Source organism: Acanthisitta chloris, unplaced genomic scaffold (assembly GCF_000695815.1).
Source record: "Acanthisitta chloris isolate BGI_N310 unplaced genomic scaffold, ASM69581v1 scaffold10573, whole genome shotgun sequence".
Classification (NCBI taxonomy): domain Eukaryota; kingdom Metazoa; phylum Chordata; class Aves; order Passeriformes; family Acanthisittidae; genus Acanthisitta; species Acanthisitta chloris.
The window spans coordinates 24,372-46,172 of NW_008665422.1; the positions used below are offsets into that span (position 1 = coordinate 24,372).

General features: G+C 35.6%; 1 protein-coding gene across 1 annotated transcript in view; it reads left to right on the forward strand.

The window, feature by feature from the left end:
- UBR1 (ubiquitin protein ligase E3 component n-recognin 1) overlaps positions 1-21,801 on the forward strand; it is a 55,267-nt gene that overhangs the window by 11,573 nt on the left and 21,893 nt on the right. Inside the window, exons 5-27 of the mRNA XM_009071749.1 lie at positions 1,687-1,825; positions 3,371-3,433; positions 3,757-3,880; positions 5,880-5,987; positions 6,426-6,514; positions 6,856-6,954; positions 7,622-7,779; positions 8,396-8,495; positions 8,798-8,926; positions 9,143-9,323; positions 10,265-10,326; positions 10,542-10,652; positions 11,575-11,640; positions 11,797-11,898; positions 12,538-12,601; positions 13,008-13,132; positions 14,051-14,103; positions 15,160-15,262; positions 15,779-15,827; positions 16,696-16,850; positions 17,818-17,917; positions 19,601-19,710; positions 21,136-21,225. Of these exons, the coding sequence (XP_009069997.1) occupies positions 1,687-1,825; positions 3,371-3,433; positions 3,757-3,880; positions 5,880-5,987; positions 6,426-6,514; positions 6,856-6,954; positions 7,622-7,779; positions 8,396-8,495; positions 8,798-8,926; positions 9,143-9,323; positions 10,265-10,326; positions 10,542-10,652; positions 11,575-11,640; positions 11,797-11,898; positions 12,538-12,601; positions 13,008-13,132; positions 14,051-14,103; positions 15,160-15,262; positions 15,779-15,827; positions 16,696-16,850; positions 17,818-17,917; positions 19,601-19,710; positions 21,136-21,225 (2,380 nt within the window). The remainder of the gene's footprint in view (positions 1-1,686; positions 1,826-3,370; positions 3,434-3,756; positions 3,881-5,879; positions 5,988-6,425; positions 6,515-6,855; positions 6,955-7,621; positions 7,780-8,395; positions 8,496-8,797; positions 8,927-9,142; positions 9,324-10,264; positions 10,327-10,541; positions 10,653-11,574; positions 11,641-11,796; positions 11,899-12,537; positions 12,602-13,007; positions 13,133-14,050; positions 14,104-15,159; positions 15,263-15,778; positions 15,828-16,695; positions 16,851-17,817; positions 17,918-19,600; positions 19,711-21,135; positions 21,226-21,801) is intronic.

Sequence of the window (21,801 nt, forward strand, 5' to 3'; positions counted from 1 at the left end):
TTCTCTCTGAATTTGGAAGACATGGATTTGATGGATGGACTGTTGGCAGATAAAGAATAGGTTGGATGGTCACATCTATAAGGTAGTGGTCAATGGCTGAATGTCCAGATGGAGATCAGTGACAGATGGTGTCACTCGGGTCTGTATTGGAACTGGTACTCTCTTCATAAATGACACAGACAGTAGGATTGAGTGCACCATCATCAAGTTGGCAGATGACACCAAGCTATGTTGTGCAGCTCACGTGTGAGGGACAGGATGCCATCCAGAGGGGCCTGGACAAGCTTGAAGTCGGCCCATATGAACCTAATGAGGGGGCCTACAAGGGACCTGGAGAGGGACTCTGTTAGGAACTGCTCTGATAGGACAAGGGGTAATGGGTTCAGACTGATGGAGGGGAAAGTCTAGGTTGGATGTGAGAAAAAAGTTTGTTACTATAAGCGTGGTGAGACACTGGAACACTGGAACAGGCTGCCTAGGGATGTGATGACTACCCTGGCCCTGGCAGTGTTCAAGGCCAGGCTGGATGAAGCCTTGAGCAACTTGATCTAGTGAGGAGGTGTCCCTGCCCATGGCAGGTTAGGTTGGGACTAGATGATCTGTAAGGTCCATTCCAACCCTTAAATTCTATGATTCTATGAACAAGGCCAAGTACAAGATCCTCACCTGGGGACAACCCTCAGTATCAACACAGGCTGAGGATGAAGGTATTAAGAGCAGCTCTGCTGAGAAGAACTTGGGGGTGCGTGCAGGTGGATGAGGAGCTGAGCATGAGCTGACAGTGTGCACTTTCAGCCCAGAAGGCCATCTGTATCCTGGGCTACATCAAAAGCAGTGTGGCCAGCAGGTGATTCTGCCCCTCTAGTGAGACCCCACCTGGAATGCTGTGTCCAGCCTTCAGCACAGGAAGGACATGGACCTGTTGGCACGAGTCCAGAGGAGGGCCACAAAATTGATCAGAGGACTGCAGCACCTCTCCTGTGAAGATAGGCTGTGAGAGTTGGGGTTGTTCAGCCTGGAGAAAAGAAGGCCGACTTCATTGCTGCCTTCCAGTACTTAGAGGGCTTATAAGAAAGATGCAGGCAAACATTTTAGCGAAGTGTGTAGCAACAGGACAAAGGGTAATTGTTTTAAACTAGAAGAGGGTAAATTTAGACCAAATATAAGAATTCATTTCTTTTTTTCAAGGAGGGTGGTGAAACACTGGAACAGGTTGCACAGAGAGGTGATGGATGCCCCATCTCTGGAAACATTCAAGGCCAGGTTGGACAGGGCTCTGGGCAACCTGTTATAGTTGCAGATGTCCTTGTGCATTGCAGGGGGCTTGGACCAGATGAACCTTAAAGGTCCCTTCCAACCCAAACTATTCTATGATTCTATGAAAATGGGAAAAGTCTGCATATCCCATTACAAGACAAACAGGTTCATAAAACAGTAGAGAAAGGAAAAAATAATGGAATATTAAATAACTTTAAAACTTCTATTTCATACCGGATACATGAATTCTGTGGCTTTTTCTGGTATAGATGGTGGGGGTGTGTGTCATTGATATGAAGAACGTGCTTAATTTTCTTCTGTAGTTTTTGTTTGTATTTAACATTTCTCTCCAGCTATCAGCCATGTGATAGGACACTATTCACAATTGTATGTTTATTTGTATGTTGATTTTTTTTTTTTTTCCAGCAGAGAGAAGGTAGATAGCTACTACTGTGTCCTTTTCAATGATGAACACCATTCTTATGATCATGTCATCTATAGCCTGCAAAGGGCACTTGGCTGTGAACTTGTTGAAGCTCAGTTGCATACTACTGCCATAGACAAAGAGGTTAGTGCATTGGGGATATGGGAGAAAGTAACTTTTTAAGAAGAATCTTTGTTTCTAGGTTGCTGGAGCTTGAGGAGAGAAAGGGACATTGGAGAGTAACTGTTAGTGCTTGCTTCAAGAAGGTTTTATTTTTTTAAACTATATTAATATTTTTCAGGGCAGAAAGCCTTTTTCTTGAGAAAAATCAGCTCTTCCCTTTCTGGAGTTGCTTCTTTCATCTTTAGCATATTCTTAATTATTTTTTTTTGTTTTTCAGTTCTCAGCTGAAATAAACATTTTATTTTAGTAGTATTTCTCTGAAAAATACACAAGTCAGCAATATGCATATTCAGTTACATTTAATCAGAAATGCATCCTTCTGTTTTGCAAGAGTTAGTGCTTGTTCTGGCTCAGACTTAATTTGAAAATGTTAAAAGTTCAAATTAAGCAAATAAAGCCAAGAAGAGTCCATGAAGGAATATGGATGAACCTGACAATTTTACATTTTTCAAACCAATGTCCCATGTAAAGACCTTATACTAGTAATGTAAACTTCTTTCCAGGGAGGTGGGAACATAAAGCATGATCAGTGTTCAAATTATCTTAATTGCAACCGTATTTTTACCTCAGAAGTACAAAACTCACGTTTGCACACAGAAAACTTTGCCTGTAGCTGTATATGTATTTGTTGTATATTTGCACATCAAACATCTTACTGATAGCAGAATCCTTTTTTAATCTGTAAAACCTGTTTTCTTTGTTCCTCTATTTTTAAGTAATGAAAATTTAGTTCTATTTACTTAGTCATGTCAGGCTTATGTAATTAAAAGTCTTGACCCTCAGTTGCAGATTTTGTAAGCTATGAATATGCATACATGTTTATAGAGTAACTTATAAAGTTTCCGTTACTAAGATTCCTTTCAATTTAAACCTAAATTTTTGATCCAGAATTGATCACGCTTTTTGTTATACAATGCGCCTGCTACAGGACAGGACTAGGTTACATTGTTTTAGTTGTCACAGTTCCACAACATGCAGTTGCTTCCTCTCTTCTTGTGTGAAATTCTGCTATGTAAGGAGCTTGTTTAGGAAGCCCATAGCTCTGGTTTCTTTTGAGTGGAATTTGAGGTCCAAGCTGGACCTGTTCTTGGCTTTATTGAAAGAGCCATTAAACCCAGGCTTACAATGTACCCTGCTATTTCATATACAGAAGTGGGAAATAGTAGGAAAGATTGTAGAAAAGTAATTCAGGAAGAGTACTTCATGCAAGGAAGGAAGTTGACATGATTTGTATTTAAAATAATTGCAGAAATCTTTCTCATGTGTTTGAATGTGTACATGAATTTTCCTTATCTAATATTATTCAGATACAGACTTTGTTGTTCTGTTGTTACTTTAAATAGGTTTTTTCATGTTCATTTTGATTTGCTTCTAGATGTCTAATAACATCATGAGTGATGTTGGTCTCTGGTTTTCTATTACGTATAAAAAACATAGCAGGGATCAAACTTGTGACATTTTGGTTTTGCTTTATATTCGTCTCATGCTCAATATTTTCTTAAACAGGGTCGTAGAGCTGTTAAGGCAGGACATTATGCCTCTTGTCAGGAAGCAAAAGAAGATATTAAGGTAACTTCCTAAAATACTTTTTTTTCATATAAAAAAACCAACCTCATTAGTATTAATACTGATCACTTACTTGTCTGCTGTACAGTCTTTAACTTAGTACTTCCATGGTTTTATAACTTGCCTGTGAACTTTTTGAAAGTGAATTTACCCTACCACATTTGGTAGAGATATATAGATAGATAAATAGATAGATGTCTCCAGAAATAAAACATCAAACTGATGAGGGTTTTTTTTTGCTTCAGATATATAATGGGTGGTGGAGATAAATAATTAAATTCATGTTATCTGTATTTTTTATGTACTAATATTTACCTGACTCCTAGAGGCATTCTGAAAATGTTTCTCAACGACCGCTTCGTGTGGAGGTTCTGCATGCTGATGTTATGGCACACCAGAAGTTTGCCTTGCGCCTTGGTTCTTGGCTGAACAAACTCATGAGCTATTCAAGTAAGCATAAGTGGGTTTTCTTACAATAATGGCACATCAATATTTGAATGACTAATTCTCTTAAAAATGTCTTTAGCAGTGAAATATGTGATATTCTCTTAATTAAAATACTTTCATGTCCTAATTAGTAGATAAATAATACGGTGGCATGGGTGCTGATATCCATCAGTGAGGTTATGAATAGCAGTACTTTTCTGTTCCTTTTTGCTAAAATAGGTGTCTTTCCCTGCTTGAGTTCTGTCCGTTCCTCTAAACATTTTATTATTCTCAGTTTCGGCATCACACACTCTATTTCAGTGACTCCTTTACTTAAAAGCTGCTCTTCCCAGTGCTGATGGAAAGCTACGTATTTCCATCAGTGAAAACATAATGTGTGCTGCTTGAATTAATTTTCTTCAGATTTGATAGCTGTGATTAATTAGACAATGTCAGTAAAGCAAGCAAGGTAAAACCTTAATTAAAAAAACTGTCCAGTAGTGGAAGGTTTATTTTAAGCTTTCAGATTTTGTTCTGGTATTTGATGATGCTCATGGCTTGAAAGACTTCGGAATCAATTTGTTTTTGATTTCTGTTACTGGTTTTTTTCATATCTGTGTTTTGCCACACTAAAGTCATTATAAAATTTCTTTTCACAGTATAAGTATGCATAGATTAAGTTCTCCTCACTGTTTATTCCTCTTCTTGACAGGGTAAATCTGTCATTCTGCTTTAGCCTCTTTTTATGCTTGGATAATAGAGTGAATTTATTTTTTCTGAATGCTTTCCAATCTTTCTCTTGAAATACATGTCAGAATTGTACCTTTTCGTAATTCTTTACAGTATTTTACAGATTTTAGCTTTCTGTTCTTTTCAACTTTGTATTTATTCTGCTGATGGCATTTTCTTACTTATCTGAGTACCTCCAGAGTTCTTTGAATCAGTACAAATTGTTGACTGTGTGTTTTTCCTCAGTTTCTAGTGAAAGTTCGATTTATTTTTGGTTTTTTGAGCCACAATTTTCTTTCTGGATAATTTTTCTTATTTTCTGTTTTATGAAATTGCTCTATCTGAAGTAGCAACTGACAGCTAATTATTCAGCTGTGTTAGTATATACAAGTTGGTCTCTGTGCCCTAGGAAATCCCCAAAACTTTAGGTTTTTAAGCATTGCCTTTTTAGTTTATGAGACAAGGTAAAACTGAAAAAAAGTGTCCAATATTGGGTGTAGCATTTGGGTTAAGAGACTGTTATAGTTTAGCTGGTGCTTTGATATATTTTAGGAGAGTCTTCAGGTACAGAAATTGGCATTTCTGTCCTTGTCGTTCTGGATTATATACATAGAGGCTTTAAGAGCCTGATGTTCTGTACTCAGCTGGAACATTTTTGTGGTCTGGTGGCTCCTGTTCTTTTCCTGGTTTTGTTGCAAATAGTAGAACGTGGATCAGGAAATGTTTAATAGTGTTTATTTTCAGGTTGTCAGGATCTAGATTCATGACACTTTTCCATTTCAAAGTACTGTAATATAAGGCCTCATTTCTGAACGTTAGTAACCCATGGGTGACTCTGATATGTTGATCCCCAAAACTACTTCAGCAAGTACTGTGTTTACCTGGTAGGTGGAAGAAAATACAAAATTTATGAAATTCTACAGAAGACTGATTTTCAAGGCCCAGGGCAGGGACCAGCATAGACTTGCCTAGCCTGTGCATTTCTGTGCTGACATAGTGAGTTCTTCTTATGGATTTGCTTTGTAAAGTTGTCTAAATGATTTTCATTTCAAAATACTTTTCTGCATTACAGGATTTATTAAATAAAGCAGGTAAGAATTATAGGAAGAAATTAGTAAGGTAGAGGGTATGTGGGAGTATGTTAATTGAGAAAAAACGTTGTTAAAAATAATTCATACTGAAGTGCCTTCTCTTTTTCTTTTAAAGAATAGAGTTCTGTAATTCTCATTTTGTTGGGTCATGTAATTTAATTATTGAAGCATTCTTGTGCAAATGAGTAGTTTCATCCCTGCAGGTGACTTTCGTCAGATCTTTTGTCAAATATGTCTCAAAGAGGAATCAGGATCTGAAAAGCCATGCTACATAAGCAAGTTGATGTTGTGGGATGCAAAACTTCATAAAGGTTTGTGTGTTCATGTTGCTATAATCTGAAGAGGCAAATTAATTTTTCATGTGTGTGTAACAAACTGATAAAAGCAAGTGCTATGCAGGTGAAATTTATTTCTTCATAGTTTTTATATTGCGGTTTTTGTATAACTTATATTTTTACAACTGATTGATATTTGGGGTATATATTTACCCCCTCAATTTTTCCTGAAGAAATGTATCTTGTAGAATCTTTTCAGAAGATGTGGCCTGACTGAGTGACTTGATGCTTACCCTGTGTTTTAAATACTTATCAATACATATTAAAACCTGAAAAAATATTTTTTCTTATACTTCATAGCCATTTCAAGGTGTTTACTGATTTATAATTCTAATTTAGTAATTGGTTCCTTTTTTCCACAAATGCTGCATCTTAGTATAGCAAAGTGATGTGTGTTGTGTTGGCTCTTTGCAGGGGCAAGGAAGGTTCTTCATGAACTTATCTTCAGTAGTTTTTTCATGGAAATGGAATACAAAAAACTTTTTGCTGTGGAATTTGTGAAGGTAAATGAATGTTTGGATTTTATGCTGTGAATTTTGAACAAGCAGAGCTTCAGTAACTAGTTCTTTCTTTATATAGTGCAGTTAATTCCAGGGTGATTGGTTTGTTTGCCTGCCTTTTTAAAAACTAGATAAAATAGTTAAGAAAGATACAAAACATAAGACAAAGTGGTTTTTGTTTCAAGGTGAGACTTGATAAAGGTGATTGACACTTCCTGGTGTTCTCTGGACTGAAACAAAGCAATCAAAGACTTGAACTTTTCATTGTATATGTCTTGTATAGAGAGCTGTTGAATAACTACGCATGAAGTTTATTTAATGTCCCCAATATTCTCTTTTTCTAGTATTACAAGGCATTGCAAAAAGAGTACATCAGTGATGATCATGAGAGGGTTCTCTCTGTGACAGCACTCTCAGTGCAGATATTCACCGTACCTACTCTGGTATGTACAGCCTGTTTCTGCTAGAAATGTAAAATAAGTTTGAGAGTTGCTAGCAGTACCACCTTTGAAGACTGTTGTACTTGGTAGAGAGTCTTTATGCATTGCTGAGTTAAATATGAATGATTTTGAGATATGTTAGATAATTATGAAAGCAGGAGCTTGAGTTGGTGTGATAATTTGTTATAGAATGTAGAGGGGATGCAAATAAGTGTAAGTTTTAGGCACATCATACTCTGCATTAACTTTCTGTATTTATTTACTGTTCACATTTACCTTCTTACATAACTTTAAAAACAGGGCAAGGGGGTGAAAAATGGGTTACATGTCTTTTTTTTTTGGGCAAGATATGTTAAATGTCATGGGGGAGAAATACACCTATTGATCTTAAAGGTTATGTTTCTTGTCTGAAACAATTATGTAAAGGTTCTTTGCTACATACCTTTCTAGAAAAAAACAGCAGATCTGTAATGTAGATGCTGATCGAGTTGAACAAACATACAAAGTTGATAGCAGTTGTGTTCCTATGTAATAAATACTATGAGAAGCTGTTAATCTTGGACTCTTTGCAAATGCTTAAAATAATTTCTAATCAGACTGGATTCAAAGGAAAAACTATTTTGTCTTCAACAAAAATAGGAAGAAAAAAATTTTCGTTTTCTTCTTGCAGGCCCGACATCTTATTGAAGAGCAAAATGTAATCACCACCATTACAGAGACAGTCTTAGAAGTGCTTCCAGAGTATCTGGACAAAAATGAGAAGTTCAACTTCCAAGGCTACAGTCAGGACAAACTGAACCGGGTGTATGCAGTAATATATGACCTCAGGTAAGTGTAAAACTGAGAAGCTAGAGCAGTTCTAAGAAAATTGGTAGTAGGATGAGGTGTTTTAAATTCAGAATCTGATGATAAAACTGCTTTAAAAAGAAACCCAACCCCCTCAAAAAACATGCGTGGTATTTTCAGGTTTTCTTTTTCAGTGGAAACTCAAAATTTTAAAATACCAAATTTATATTCTAAAAAGACAGTTTCTGATTTTCACTGATTACAATTGCATATAACATTTACATTAATAAATAAAATATGTCTGCTCTAAGACTGTGTGGGAACTTTGGCTCATATTCATTATCATTTTGGGAAAGCTGTATAATCCTCATCTGCATAAGATTTTCCACTCTTAGAGGTACCAAATTGCTCTAACAAACTGAGTAATGTACAAGCAAACGACGCCAAATACCTTGGAATTAAAAAGAATCTGTTAATTTCAAATGATGGAGTCGCACCAAGCAACTCTAGTATTTGATGGAAATTTTCTGAGGACTTTGAGGTGGGGAGGGTGATGTGATGTGATGACATAGCTGATTGTATTAAAACAAAGAACATTTGAAATAGAAGCATAAGCAGAAATCTGAGCCAAGAATGATAATGTTTTCTTTGGGGACAGGTATGTCTTAGTCAGCAAGCCCATGCTGTGGACAGACCGTCTGAGAGACCGTTTTTTAGAAGGATTTGTTTCTTTCCTAAGGATTCTAACTTCTATGCAGGTATGACGCATTTTAAATAATTTCTTTCAAATATCCTGTTATAAAGATACTACAGCACTTCTGTTTGCTCCTCTCTTTGTCTATAACAATATCGTGGATATAAACATGCAATTACAATGGTAAATTCTTTGATCCCTGTCTTAGGTGGGTGACAGTATTTCCTTTGTAGGGTTAATGCTCAGGAATTTTAACTACATGTATCAGAAAAACTTGTATTTTACTGTTTGCTTGTGGGATTTTGTGGTGTTTTAAGCCTGTGATAACTGCTTCAGCTTGGGTATTTTGTGGGATCTTCATTTCAGGGAATGGAGGAGATCAAAAGACAGATTGGTCAGCACATTGAGGTGGACCCTGACTGGGAAGCAGCTATTGCTATACAGATGCAGCTCAAGAACATTCTTTTGATGTTCCAGGAGTGGTGTGCCTGTGATGTAAGTACATCAATTGTCTGTGATTCTTACGTGGGTGGCTTTTGTGAATATTCCTGAGGAGTTTTAAATAGCAGCTTTTTAAAAAGCTCGCTATTGTTCAATACAGTTCTCCACAAAAAAATTAGTCTGAAAGAATTAATCTGTGGTGTGACTGATAGAGAAGGGACGGACTGCATGATTTTTCAATGAAACCTATGCATTTGTTTCAAATTCTAGGAAGAGCTGTTGCTCAGGGCCTACAGAGAGTGCCATAAAGCCGTGATGAGGTGCAGCACAAATGGTCGCTCTTGGGAAAAGACAGTATTTCACTTATGTGGCCACACCCTGGAGAGCAGACCTTACAGGGTGTCTGCAGATCCTGTCAGCATACATTTGCCACTCTCTAGGACTCTTGCTGGTAGGTGGTGTGTTTTAATGGCCCTTTAGTTACGTTTGTCATCAATCTCTGTTTCTTTACTCCAGAAAACATTTAGATTAAGTACTTCATAGATCAGTCACTCTCTGACTTCCCGACATTCTCATCATCAGGCCAATATGTTCCCCACATGCCCCTCTAAAGGAAAGTTTTTCTGAAAAAAAACCCCACCACTCCACATTTGCCATGAGGGTTGGAGGACATTTTCATAAACAGGAGAGAGAGAATAAAGTCAACAAAGAAGGAAAAATTTCTCTTTTTAATGAGATCTTCAGTTTTTTTCTGGACTACTTGAATTTATGTGGTTCTGTTTCTATGCCTACATGGTTTGTCTAAATAAATGCTCATTAGTGTTGCATCATGAATTTATTTTCCTGTTGCATATATCTTAGGACTGTTAAAATGTTCTTCCTAAAAGACACGTTTGCACCATGCCAGGACAGACTTCCAGGCAGAATACAAAGGACCATAGCAGTGGGTGATTGCTGCTTTCTGTAGAATACAAATGAAATCATATGCTATTACTAAGCCTTAGATTCTTTATCACATCATTTAATACCAAGGTACCATCTGTTACGCATTCGAGTCTTGAAATTTATTTACTACTGACATATGAATTAAATGTGAAATAATAATTTTGCTAGTATTATTTAGCATCTCAATTTCAATGGTGTTAATTAATTCACTGAATAGATTTATCCATAAAATAATGGATCGTAAGACTGTTAAGAACTGCTGTGCTCATGTAATAGATCTTCTATCTTAAAAATTAAAAAGGAAAGTATGCAGTCTTTCCTAAACAAACTTCGACTTTTTTTCTGCAGTTCTGAGTTGTAAATGATTTGGCTAGCATTTAGAAGTTGGAGGAAAAGCTTCAGTGATTTTGATTTATTTTCTGATTTTTTTTGCTATTGGTTTTGTAGGTCTTCATGTACGATTAAGCAAGACTGGAGCCATCTCAAGATTGCACGAGTTTGTTTCTCCTGTAAGGTTTTTATTTTTGCTTCCAAATGCTTCTTGTGATTTATAGTCTGGGAAGAAAAAGCCTAAAATTATATTCTGTAACCTTCATGGCACACTCCAAGTTATTTTGCAGCTGTCAATATGTCTTTGTTCGTTAGGACTTAGCACGTTCAAAATCACTGGCAGACTTATTCTTAATTGATTTTTGGCTTTCCTTTTTTTTTTTTTTAATTTTAGGAAGAATTTCAAGTGGAGCTGCTAGTAGAATATCCTTTGCGGTGTCTTGTCTTGGTTGCTCAAGTTGCTGCAGAGATGTGGAGAAGGAATGGGCTCTCCTTGATAAGCCAGGTACTCCCTACAGTATTCAGTGGCAAATTAGTCCTAACAGTGTATGCAAGGGTCTCTTGGTAATGTTCCCAGTGATGGTTTCATCCAGTGCAGGGAGAGGTCACAGGGGTCACTCCTGTGCTAGATAGAAAGCTTTCTGGGTGGGAATTGAGATTACTTGGTTTTATTTCCAGCTTCAACAATGGCTTACCTCCCTGTGTTAGATAAGTATTTTCATTTCTGTTATGACTGTTTCTTGCTCCATGAACTAGTATTAATGTTACTGATGTCTACTTGTAAGCTTCTCTCAGATCTCACAATAACTGCATAAATACTGTTTGTAACATAAAATGTTAGAAGTTCCTCTTGGTGTATGGAAATCACTGTATGCAAAAGTTAAACTGTTTTAGTCTCATACCAAACTTTTGAGAGCCTTATAGCTGGACACAAAGACTTTCTAACACATGAGACTTTTATTGCAAGAGTAAATGTAAAAGGTAGAGCGTGCACTTAAGTACTTGTATTTGCCTGCTTTGGCTTCACTTTGATTTTATTTCTTCCTTTGACTGTAGAAATTCTCTGCTGACCTTCACAGGACCCTTTGGTGAAATTGAAGTAAATACTGGTAGCCCTCTATAGAATTGTCTTTCTGAGAACTGGAGTAGGAGAAGGAGGATATTTTGACACTTATCAATAGCAGCCATTAAAATTATGCTCTCTTGGAAGGGGATATGGAGTGTGCCATAGATTTTTCTCTGGATAGGTGAAAAAACATTTTTCACTTGCATCAAAGTACACATTTATATTGAAAGAAATACCGACTTTTCTTTGCTCCATAAAGGTGTGGTGCAGAAGTTTAAAAAATCCTCAGAGATTACCTGGTGCACATTTGATAGTGCTTTATTTTACTTCTTGATTTAAATTTTGTTTTCCTGTTTCTCAGGTATTCTATTACCAAGATGTTAAATGCAGAGAAGAGATGTATGATAAAGACATCATCATGCTCCAGGTATAATGTTCTGAATCATTGCTTTCTTGACTTAAAAAACTTATATGGAATTTCAAAAAAAACTTAGTTAAGTTTGTATGATTTGACTCTATTTTTTTTACAGTTAATGAACTGTAATAGTATCTATTATTCATATCAGTTTGGGTGTTTTGATAGATAGGTGCATCTCTTATGGATCCAAACCAGTTCCTCCTGTTGATACTGCAGAGATATGAACTTGCTGATGCTTTCAAGAAAATCAAGCCCACCAAGGATCAGGTAAGTAGCAACTATTTCTGCTGATTAATTTTTTTGCTTAGACTATATGAAACATTAATAAGAGAAACTAGCTATTCTTGATAACTGTGCTTTTGTGACCACCCTAACAGTCAGTAAAGACAGGAGTTAGTGGTTAGGTAAATGATTTTTGTATTTGGAATTCATAGAGGCTTACTCAAAATTAGCAAACTGATTTTGCCTCCTTTGACCTTTATGTCATAGGGCATCTGCCAAAATCCATGTAAATGACTTTGCTGTAAAATTTCTGTCTCTTAAGCCATGTTAGGTGCTTTTCTTTTGACTGGAAGTTTCTTGTGTTGTTACGCTACTTCTTGAGGTTTGAACTTTCATATAACCCTTTGTTTGGGATATTTTTTTAGCTGTTTCTTTTCCTGCATGTGAATCTTGCACGTCAGTTTCAAGATTGGAGTTTTAAATTGGAGTAATACATTCCAGTATCATATATTAGAATAATATCCCCTCTACAAGCACAGGCACTTTTTCCAGCTTCTTAGAATGGAAGTTCCTTCTTACAGTAGAGTGCTTCAGCGAAGCAGTAGATCTGAAAACTGAGCTCAGTGTCATTTTCCTGTGGTTCTCTGGAATATTTTTAAAAACTAGTTTCTCTAACTCTTGTAGGATTTGATCAAACAATATAATGTTTTAATAGAAGAGATGCTACAGATTCTCATCTATGTTGTGGGTAAGTTTCATTTCCTTCTCTTTGTAGTAATGGGTTATTAGTTTGACAAAACAGGCTTGATGACTTTCTTTAACATAGATGGTATGGAGAGGATAGTAGAGAATGCTTATTTTTAATAGGTGATTCAGTAACACAAATATTTGTCAACTGGAAGCAGTAGGGGTTGCGTAGTGAAAAAAGCTGTTAAATAACATCATAATTGACACTAAAGTAGAATATGAAGACAAAGTCCCTCTTGGTTAGGAAGCTAAGGCTAAAAAATGCTTTTACTCTCACACTTGGAACAGGTTTCTGACAAATGCAAACTGTGAAACATCCCAGCAGTAGCAATAGGACTGTGCAAAATTCAGGTTTGCTTTATACCTGTCATATTTGCCATTTTTCTCCTTTTGATTCGCTCTGATAGGGGAAAGATATGTGCCTGGAGTCAGTAATGTGACAAAAGAAGATGTTATAATGAGAGAAATCATCCATCTGTTATGTATTGAACCAATGGCTCACAGTGCAATTACCAAGTCCTTGCCTGAAAACGTGAGTCTTACTTTTTTCCTTAATTTACTTTTTCTTGTTTTATGTCTTTTTCTTCTTTAGCTTGTATATCTTTATATGAAAGCATTTTACTTCTGATATGAAGCTTAAATGTTGATTTCAGAGTTAGAAAATAGCATGACAAAGGGGCTTACACACCTTACTGATGTCTAGGTAAATGTCATCAATTCAATTATGGACTGATCTGGAAAGACTTGTGTGGGAATTGTGCTATTTGATGAAGAGGTGGATTTTTAAAAATAATACTCAGCTGTAGTTTTCCTGGATTCAAAAAGAAAAGTGTTAAACTTTTCTTTCGGCCCTATAGGACCATGTGGCTGGATTCCATTCCGCTTTGCATACCTTCAATTTGATCCTGTAATTTTGCTCTCTTAAACCTGTGCAGATGCATTGGAAGTCAAGTGTTGTACAGGTCTATTTGAAAGTGCAGATTTCCCTACTATTTTATTCCAGCTGTTGAAAATTCATGCAAAGGAGAGAGATGTGGATTAGACTTTACAGTCTGTGCAAGTTTTCAGGGTTAGTAATCAATGCAAAAAACTAGAGTTTTATTGTAAATTAAGTAACCTGGAATATTGTCATAACATCCACATTCACTGTTTTAAAACAAGTAAAACTATGTTTTTCCCTCCATTGAGGTTGGGTAAGCACTGCCCTGTTTCTAGAGATCTGCTCTGTTATAAATAAGGTTTTTTAAGATTAAATGAAAGTATTATCTATCTCTTGTACTTGTAACTTGTCAATTACGAGTATTTGCTTTCTGATTAACAATGGGCAAAATATATTAATTCATGAGTTAGGGAATTATCTACATCTCTTTGTCTATTTTTGTTACGCATAGTGTAATACTGAAGATATTTGAGTCATTCTATATTTATCCCAAACTAATTTTTTTACTAGGAGAACAATGAAACTGGCTTGGAGAATGTAATTGATAAGGTGGCTACATTTAAGTAAGTTCTTAATGTTGTTTTATAAGTAGTGTTGTAAATAAAATGTCTTAGATTATATGGATTAACCAAGCTGCACTGCACAGCTCTGTTCAGGTAATATCGTGGTGTCTTGAAATATGTTTGCAAATATGCTTAGGAAAGAAAAGTGTGTGGAATATCTTAAGCTGCTGCTGCTTCTCTCCCTTTGCCCACCCTCTTTCTTGAAATTCAGTTTGAGGAGTCTCAAGAGTTTAGTAATCATAAGTCCTAGTGGGAGAAGCTTCAAAAAATCATTTTTTCTCAAAGACAGTTGGAAACAATAACAACTCATTGTACCTTTGATAATTGCCACCTAATCATTGGTTTAAATGACATTTAGCTGTTAACTTTCTGTAACTTTCAGATGGGAGTTAGTTTTATATATGTGTGTCTGTGTATAGATGCAAGTATTGAACAATTAGTTGTAGCCCTTGAGGAAAAACTAGTTCAAATACCTGCTGTTTTTGTGAGAAAAATGTCTTGGTTTAGTTATTTTAGTGTACCTTATTGTAAATCTCAAGTGGCTTGCTTGTTTAGATTGAATAAAGGGCAACTATAAGCGTACCTAGGAATTTTACTTTGGGAATTATACAGACAGTTCAAAAAAAAAAAACCTCACTGGCTAGAAAGTAGCTGTTTGTATTGCTTATTTTAATCTCACTGGCTGGAAAGTAGCTGTTTGTATTGCTTATTTTGTACTTTCGTTAAAGAAAGGAATGAATGCCGTACAATTGCAACCAGTGTCTGAAATTCTAAGCCATAAAGTTAAGAAAAATTTTCCTGTCAAAGGCTATATGGTGTACTGTAGATGGTATAGGCTACGAATATTTTGCTGCTGGATAGGATTTACAGTAGTAAATAGTATTGAAAATTAAAGACTAAGAAGTGTATTTACACTCTGCTTTTTATAAGTTAATGAAGTAACCATCACTGCTCCACTTTCCTTAGAAAATAAATGGTGTTATTGGTTTGTTTACGTACAAAGATGTGCTGAATGTTTTTTACTAATCTGTATGTCATGAAATATTTCTCTGTAAGGAAACCCGGTGTGTCTGGCCACGGCGTTTATGAACTTAAAGATGAATGCTTGAAGGAATTCAATATGTTCTTTTATCACTATACTAAGACCCAGCACAGCAAGGTAAGCAGTGTAAGATTCACTCTCAAAGGTGTAAAAATAGTACATACTTATTAATGTCTAAGGAATTTCACTGAATCAAAGGTATTAGTGGAACCTAAAGAGATTGATTCAGTAGAGTATATGCAGCTAACTTCAAAATGAAGTGTTTAATGAAGTTAAGATTGTTAATAAAAATTGACATGGTATGGTTTGCATTAGTGTTTCTTCTATGGTGACTTGGGTTAAGTCTGTTAACTCCTTATGCAAAGAGTAAGATATGATAAAAGCTATCTTTGAAGTGGGAAACCCCAAACTTTGCTTTTGTAACTCTTACTGAGAAAGCAACTGTGTCCAGTTAGTTAACTCTACTACAGATTTGAATGCAAACCACAATGTTGTTAAACAGATTTAAGACAAAATTCCAGTTACACAACCAGATATTCACACTGTATCTTGCTGCAGTTCTAATGTAGGGTTTCTCATTGTTTTGTTGTGTACTTCTACAAAGGTGTCGATATAACAATTCCTTTTCTGTAGGCTGAACATACACAAAAGAAAAGAAGAAAACAAGAAAACAGAGATGAAGGTAAAAATTTGATGACTGAACAAATGTGATAATTTGGTATTGTATGTACTTGTGTATATACAATGAGCTTTGAGACACGTCTTGTTAATTAATTGTGGATAGCTGAGTTCATATTAAACTCATTGTGATGTGTAGTAATTGTAGTTAATTAGCACCTGACATTTATTTTATTTTTTTTCTTTATTTAACACAAAGATAGGAGTTGTGGAATTTTTAGTTTAATTTCCACTTAGACAAATAAACATGGCATAGTACCCACTGACAAAATGAACAACTCCGAGTTTTTATGGTGGAGTAAGTAAGAGGCAAAAGTTTTAGGTTTTTCTGTTAGGAGTGTCTTTAGCATGATGTTGATTCCAGGTACCTTCTGGGCGAGACACCACATCACATAGTGCTAATATTAGCTCAGAAAATGTGCATGGCTAGAAGTTATTAGAATGCCCCAGTAGCAGAAAGAATTTAGTTGCAGACATGTGGCACTGTAGTGTGAGACACTGCACTCTGGAAGCTCCACTGCTCACTCTTGTGTAACTACTTGAAAACTTTATATCTGATGCATAACACCAACTATGTTTAATAATGATACATAAATGATAAGGCAGTGCAGAGTATTAAAGATTTGTGATTACAGATAAAACTAAATACTTGTGATTGTTTAGTATGTTTTATATAAGAACTTAGTAAAAGGACTTAGTTTTGCTAATGATGAAAGCTGACTTAGGTGAACAATTGTTTGAGCATGGTTTTATTACTATAAAGGTCCAGATTTTCTTTCACTGAAATTGATGTTTGTGCTCTCTCCTTTTTGCCTGCCCTCTTTAATGGGATGCCAGTTCATGAATGTATTTGTCCATCTCTGTTTTTCTAGCATTGCCACCACCTCTTCCTCCAGACTTCAGTCCTGCATTCAGCAATGTGGTGAGGGTTCTGAACTGTGATGTTATGATTCACATCCTGCGGACCATTCTTCAGAGAGCAGTAGAACTGGAAACTCACTTGTGGACTGAGGCTATGATCCAAATGGTATGGTTAGCCTTGGTCATCTTCCTGTGGTCATTCCTGTGTTGACTATGTTAACTGCTTATGATAAGAGGAAAATGTGTAAAGATGAACTTTGAATTATAAGAATATATTTGTTGTCTCCAAACCTGTGGTTAGAAATCTTACCAACAAATAAAATATTTCTATGTATTTTTCTCCACTGTAAAATAGCAATGTGATACACAATAGTATTGAATCAGGAATATTCTTCAGTTTTCTAGTTTGCTTTCTTCCCTGTGTTGTTTCATCACTGAAGCTGGTTCAACATATAATTCTCCTTATCCTATCTTTTTCCTGAAACTTCACGTGCAATGAAGTAACCCTTTGATAACTGTCAAGAAATTAGAGTTGCTTCATTTTGTAAGCTGCAAAGTCTCCAAATAAATGTCTTTGGGGCCTCAGTCATGAAATGATACAGGTTTTCTAAGTATTTAAACATTTAAGTTTACCACAGTGACTTCATGCTTTAAGAAGGAAGAATTACTGACATTGTTGAAAGGGTTTTTTTGGCGGGGGGTTGTTTTGGGAGAGAAGGGAGGGTTGTTGTTGTTATTTCAATAGTTATAGAATTAGGACCTGAAATGACAGACTACTTGAATTAATCAGTTTGTTGATCAGAGTCATAGGTTGTTTAATAGCCTTGTTTTACCTGCTAATCTTTGGATTATGGAATTAACCCTATATAGATTTATATCAGGAAAATGACAAGATTCACATATTACCAATGTAAAATGTGTGCAAGTTTATTAATTTTAGTGCAACTAATGTGCAATAAATTTTTATTTGCTTTTTTATTTCACTTTCCATGTATGATCTCTGCACTTGTTCATGTTTTATCATGAATATAATCAGCTAGTACATAACTACATTAAACATTCTTGTTTTACATGCCAGTTTTCCAGATCTCTAACTTTGAATGACATTTACTGTTTTTCTCTGATTTTTGTAGGTGCTTCATCTCGTTTCTTTAGGCTTACTAGAAGAGAAGCAGCAGTTACAGAAGTCACCAGAAGAAGATGTAACCTTTGATTTTTATCACAAAGCAACACGTATGTTAATTTTTTTTTTTAAAAGCAGAGAGTGAATTAGCCCAACTTGATTTTGTAAGGACAAAAATAAACTGGAAGAAATTATTCAGTGATCTTAGTCAGAAAGGTTTTACTTTTTGCTATAGAATTAAATCCTGATAAAACATTTTTTTAAAAAATAACAAGAAACGAGGTTTGGACTAGCTTCCTTGGTTCCCAGTCCCAGGTATGTTGAAGAGGATATGTGCTTCTTTTCCTAGGAAAGAAATAGAAAAGTAATACTAGTGTTACATAACTGAAAATGCTTTTTCCTTCACAACAGCAGTATTGAAATGGAAACTAAGAACACCTTGAAAAATGGCAGAGGATTTAAGTAAACTGTCTCTATCCTTTGTGCCTCTGAGCTGTACAGTTAGTGATTTACCTGCAAGTTAGTCTTTTACTATGGTAGTGACAACAGCAAGGATACTTGGTGGCCGTGAAATGTGCTTTTATTTTTTTCCAAATCCCTGCAGAGTACTTCGTAATCTTACGTTCAAGACTAGTGAGTGGGAGTTGTAATCTGCATTTTCTAAATAATCTTTCATTTTATTTAGGGTTTCTGCTTCACTGTGTAACAGCACATTATAAAAAATTCCACTGTCAAGCTAAACATAGTTGTCACTTGAGAGATGCAACAGCGATAAGAATTCTAAAGTAAAATCATAGAATTATAGAATTGTTTAGACTGGAAAAGATCTTTAGGATCATTAAGTCCCACTGTTAACCCATCACTGCCAAGTGCACCACTAAACCGTGTTCCTAAATATCACATCTATGTGTCTTTTAAATACCTCCTACATAAATACATAAAGCTACTGAACTACCTGCGTTTCGTTTTTAAAACATGTTATGTTTGAAATGTTTAGTTTGAAAAACATTCCCATTTCACTGTTTTTTAAATTTTTTTCTTATTGTCAGGCAAGGAGGAGTATCATAGCACTGGAAATATTTTGATTTGAGAAGCTTTGTGTCAACTGTAGGGATACACTAGAAGTAATTATAATTGAGATGCCTAAGAATTCTTTGACATCTGTAGTTTTGCATAACCAGGAAAACCAAAGCCCTACTTAGACATAAGGGATGCAAAAATAATCAGTATTTTTGTAAGAAAGCTCTTACTGAAAATTCTTTTTGTAATGTATTTTTCTCACTTCTAAAAATGTGCTAATTAATTTCGCATGGAAACTGCTGCAAAAGAAATATCATTGAAGGGACTTGCCTCAATTTTAAATCATGCCTGTGTTAGGGAAGGGCCTAGAATGCTATGACCTACTACCAAGTTGTGAGGAAGGAAATAATTACTGCAATTCTAATAGTTTTTGTGATAGAAATTAACTTGTGCACCCTAAGCTGTTAGCAAACTTATGTGAGCTATAAGAACTTTACTGCTGCCCCCTGAAGAGAAAGGCAGTTCTTTTTTTGTCTGTACTTCAGCTCTTATAAGTAGCAGAGCTTACTGATCTACAAGGGGAGAGATTATACTACATGTAAGAGGAAGAAACAGATGAAATTAAACCAGAAATGTAACTACACAGGTTGTGTTCATGTATGTGTGTTATATAATTAGCAATGTTTTCAAGGCATGTCTATGCTTGTAAACAAATTAAAATACTAGGGTTTTTTTTTCCCTGAAGACCCATTTCTATTTTTCACTATGTAAAGGAATGGGAAGCTCTGCCATGAATGCTGTGAATGTGTTAATGCTTCTGGAAAAATTGAAGAGAGTTCCTCAATTAGAGGCACAGAAGGACACAGTCATTTGGATACTGCAGGTACACAAGGGAGTGAGAAGTATGATCTGATTTTAATAATGTAGAAAGCTTTTATGAAAGATGTTATGATTCCTACATATAACCAGGTTTTACAGCTGCAGTGATTCCTTGAGAAGCTTAATCTGTTGCAACAATTCCCTGTCCAGATGAGATGGTTTCTTGAATACTGTGTTAACACAAGTCATTGTACTTGCTATTGCTGCTTTCAAGTATTGGATTGGTTTTTGCTTAGGTAACTCTTTCCAGTAACGGCATTTGTATACATGAACTTTATTCCTCATATTTCTGTTGCAAAAATAACATCAAATAATGAGTAAAAATTTATTAATTCAGGAAGAATTTTTCCATTTAACTCCCATTACCCAGTAAGAGATAGGAAAGACTTCTAGGTCTGTGACACCTTCTCCAGTGTAGGAGGCTGCTGCTTCTACTTAGGAGTAGTACTACTGTCCTGTTCTATTTTGACCTTCTTGGTTTAGGTCCCAAACATAGAATGCAGTGCTCTGGGAAAAGAGGACAAAAATCCATAATAGGGTTTCAAAATTACCTTCAGCTACTAAAATTGAACTGTCCTGGTACATTACAGAGGCAGATTTTGAAAGATTTTTTTTGCGAATTTTTTTTTTCCCAAAAATTCTAAGTACAAATCTAAAAATGTACTTTAGAAAGTATGTTTAACTTGTTAATGATACCTGTAGTAAATATAGAATATTTAATACTATAAAATCTTGAAAATGCTTGCTAAAGATAGCTGGAGAAAGGAGTAAATGAAAATTGAGGTCTCAGTTTTAACTAACTGGGCATAAGGAAAACTTTGTTTCAGATGTATATGTTTTTTGCATGATTTTACCGACCATGTCTCTGTGATGATCTACATATTATCTACTTGAAAGATGCCAGAAGTGTCTGTTCATTCTTCTGGTATACAGATGCTTTAGCTGCTTAGCAGTGTTAGTGCTAGAAGACTGGAAAATTTGTAAGCATTTTACTTTCCTTCATACTGAGCAGTGCTTGTCAGGCTTAAAGAGCAGCAGTGTCAGAGGGGTGCGTATACAGTCCTGGTTGTTTTTGTTATTTAGGTGTATGGTGGTTGGTTTAGTCCATTTGAAAAATCGGAAAGTACTGTGTAACTAACTTTCAGGAGTTTTCATCCTGTATATCATAGAGTCATGGAATGCCTTGTGTTGAAAGGGTCCTTAAAAATCATCTAGCTCCAACTCCCTGCCATGGGCAGGTACACCTCCCACTGTGCCAGATTTCCCAGACCCCCATCCAAACTGGCCTTGAATGCTTCCAGGGGTAGACCAGCTTCTCTGGGCAACCTGTTCCTGTGCTTATATGTTGTAATACTATAAATGTATTAACTAATATTGTAATAAGAGCCAAATTGCATTTTATTTTTAACATCTAAGTCTCTATTTTTAGATGTTTGACACAGTGAAAAGATTGAGAGAAAAATCCAGTTTGACAACAGTAGCAGCTACGTCAGGCACAGAAGCTATAAAAGTTGATGAGGTAATAATAAAAAAATGTTCAGTGGAAGCCTTGTATTTAATGTTTTGAATGGCCATTTGCAATACCATGCCTACATTTTATTGGTGCCTAACATGATAATTTTTAGAAATTAATTTTGATATCTTGCCTGCAAATAGGATTTAGGTTCCAAGTATAATATTTTTAATAAATGAAATTTGTGCTAAACATGTTTCATGGAACTTTCAGCAGCTTATATGGGTATTGGCTGTACTTCCAAGTTAAATGAAACAGCTGAGGAGGATGAAGAAGTAATTTGTGTTCATCTTTCCATTTCTTGTGTTTTGACCACCATTTCTATTATGTTGTCACTGTAAAATAATTAGAAATACAAATCCACTTAAAATGATGTCTTGTAATTTACGTGACCTGTCAAGAAGTTAATCTGCTTTGCCTTGATTGTATAAAGACATCAAGCTTAAGTGATTATTCTTTCTATCAGTCTCTTTGCTCTTCCCTCAAAATAACTTTTGAATCCAGTGGTCAAATGACACAGTGAAATGGAGATTTCAAAGATTGCTGCAGTCCCATGAGGGGGTCATTTTCTCAATTGGCAGA